The 891-nt window shown below is 39.4% G+C and overlaps 1 protein-coding gene across 1 annotated transcript in view; it reads left to right on the top strand.

Moving 5' to 3' along the window:
- Nucleotides 1-246: 246 nt before the first annotated feature.
- Nucleotides 247-891, top strand: part of LOC111670290 (immunoglobulin lambda-1 light chain-like) — a 4,925-nt gene continuing 4,280 nt past the window's right edge. Inside the window, exon 1 of the mRNA XM_087179527.1 lies at nucleotides 247-700. Within this exon, the coding sequence (XP_087035653.1) occupies nucleotides 562-700 (139 nt within the window). The 5' untranslated portion in view covers nucleotides 247-561. The remainder of the gene's footprint in view (nucleotides 701-891) is intronic.

The following is an 891-nucleotide window of genomic DNA, read 5'->3' as shown; positions in this document are numbered from 1 at the left end:
ATGAAGAGAAAACTATCAAAGGAACTCAATGAATCAAATCAGCTCCAACAGAAAAGCTGGAAACAACAAAGAATCTTTAAATCATATGAGAACAATTGGAGCAATGACATGTACAAAGACAAGTGTGATGAGGCTCCAAGACAAAGTTTGACATGGTGATGAACAGGAGTCTACAGCCATGCAGCAGCTCTGTGAGGCTGGACTAAGACACAGTGCTGCTTTCAGCTAAATGCTAACATGCTCACAGCGTCAATGCTGACATGCTGGTGTTTAGCAGTTATACTGTTAGCATGCTAACATTTGCTAATAATCAGTAAAAACAAAGAGCAGCTGAGGCTGATGGGAACGTCATTAGTTCTGCAGGTGTTTGATGATGGCGCTGGATAAAAAGTCAGAGGATCACCAAAGTTACCAGGGTTCATCCTGAGGGGAACATGAACATCTGAACCAATTGAAATGGGAATATTTCTTGAGATATTTCAGTGTGAAGAAAAAAGAAAAGAGAAGAAGAGACAGTCATGTTGATATGAACATTAGAGAAACACATGATGGAGCTGAAATATGATCCTGGTTCATAATGTGGACTCCTTCACCTCAGCTGACACATTCAACAGCCGACAGGTTTTTGTATCAGTCTTTTTCACTGTGGGAGGAGAAGACCATGAATTCTTTGGCTCTGGAACTAAACTGTATGTAACAGGTAAGAAAGAAACATTTCTTTTCCTTCACTTGTTTTATTGAAGAAGTTTAAATGTGTTTGAAGTCACTTTCTGCTGCTTCACACTTTACATGTCAGTTTGTTCAGAGTTAGTACAAAGTTCCTGATGCAGCCGTTGTTCAATGAAAAAGTTCCATCATTAGTGAAAAGATGTTTCAATCTCACTGCACAGC

This window comes from Seriola lalandi, unplaced genomic scaffold, assembly GCF_002814215.2.
Source record: "Seriola lalandi dorsalis isolate HSWRI2012SDOR001 ecotype SW California unplaced genomic scaffold, Sedor1 jcf7180002054850, whole genome shotgun sequence".
NCBI classification, from domain to species: domain Eukaryota; kingdom Metazoa; phylum Chordata; class Actinopteri; order Carangiformes; family Carangidae; genus Seriola; species Seriola lalandi.
Note: the sequence above shows the minus strand (reverse complement) of the source record. Positions and strands in the feature narration are given on the sequence as shown.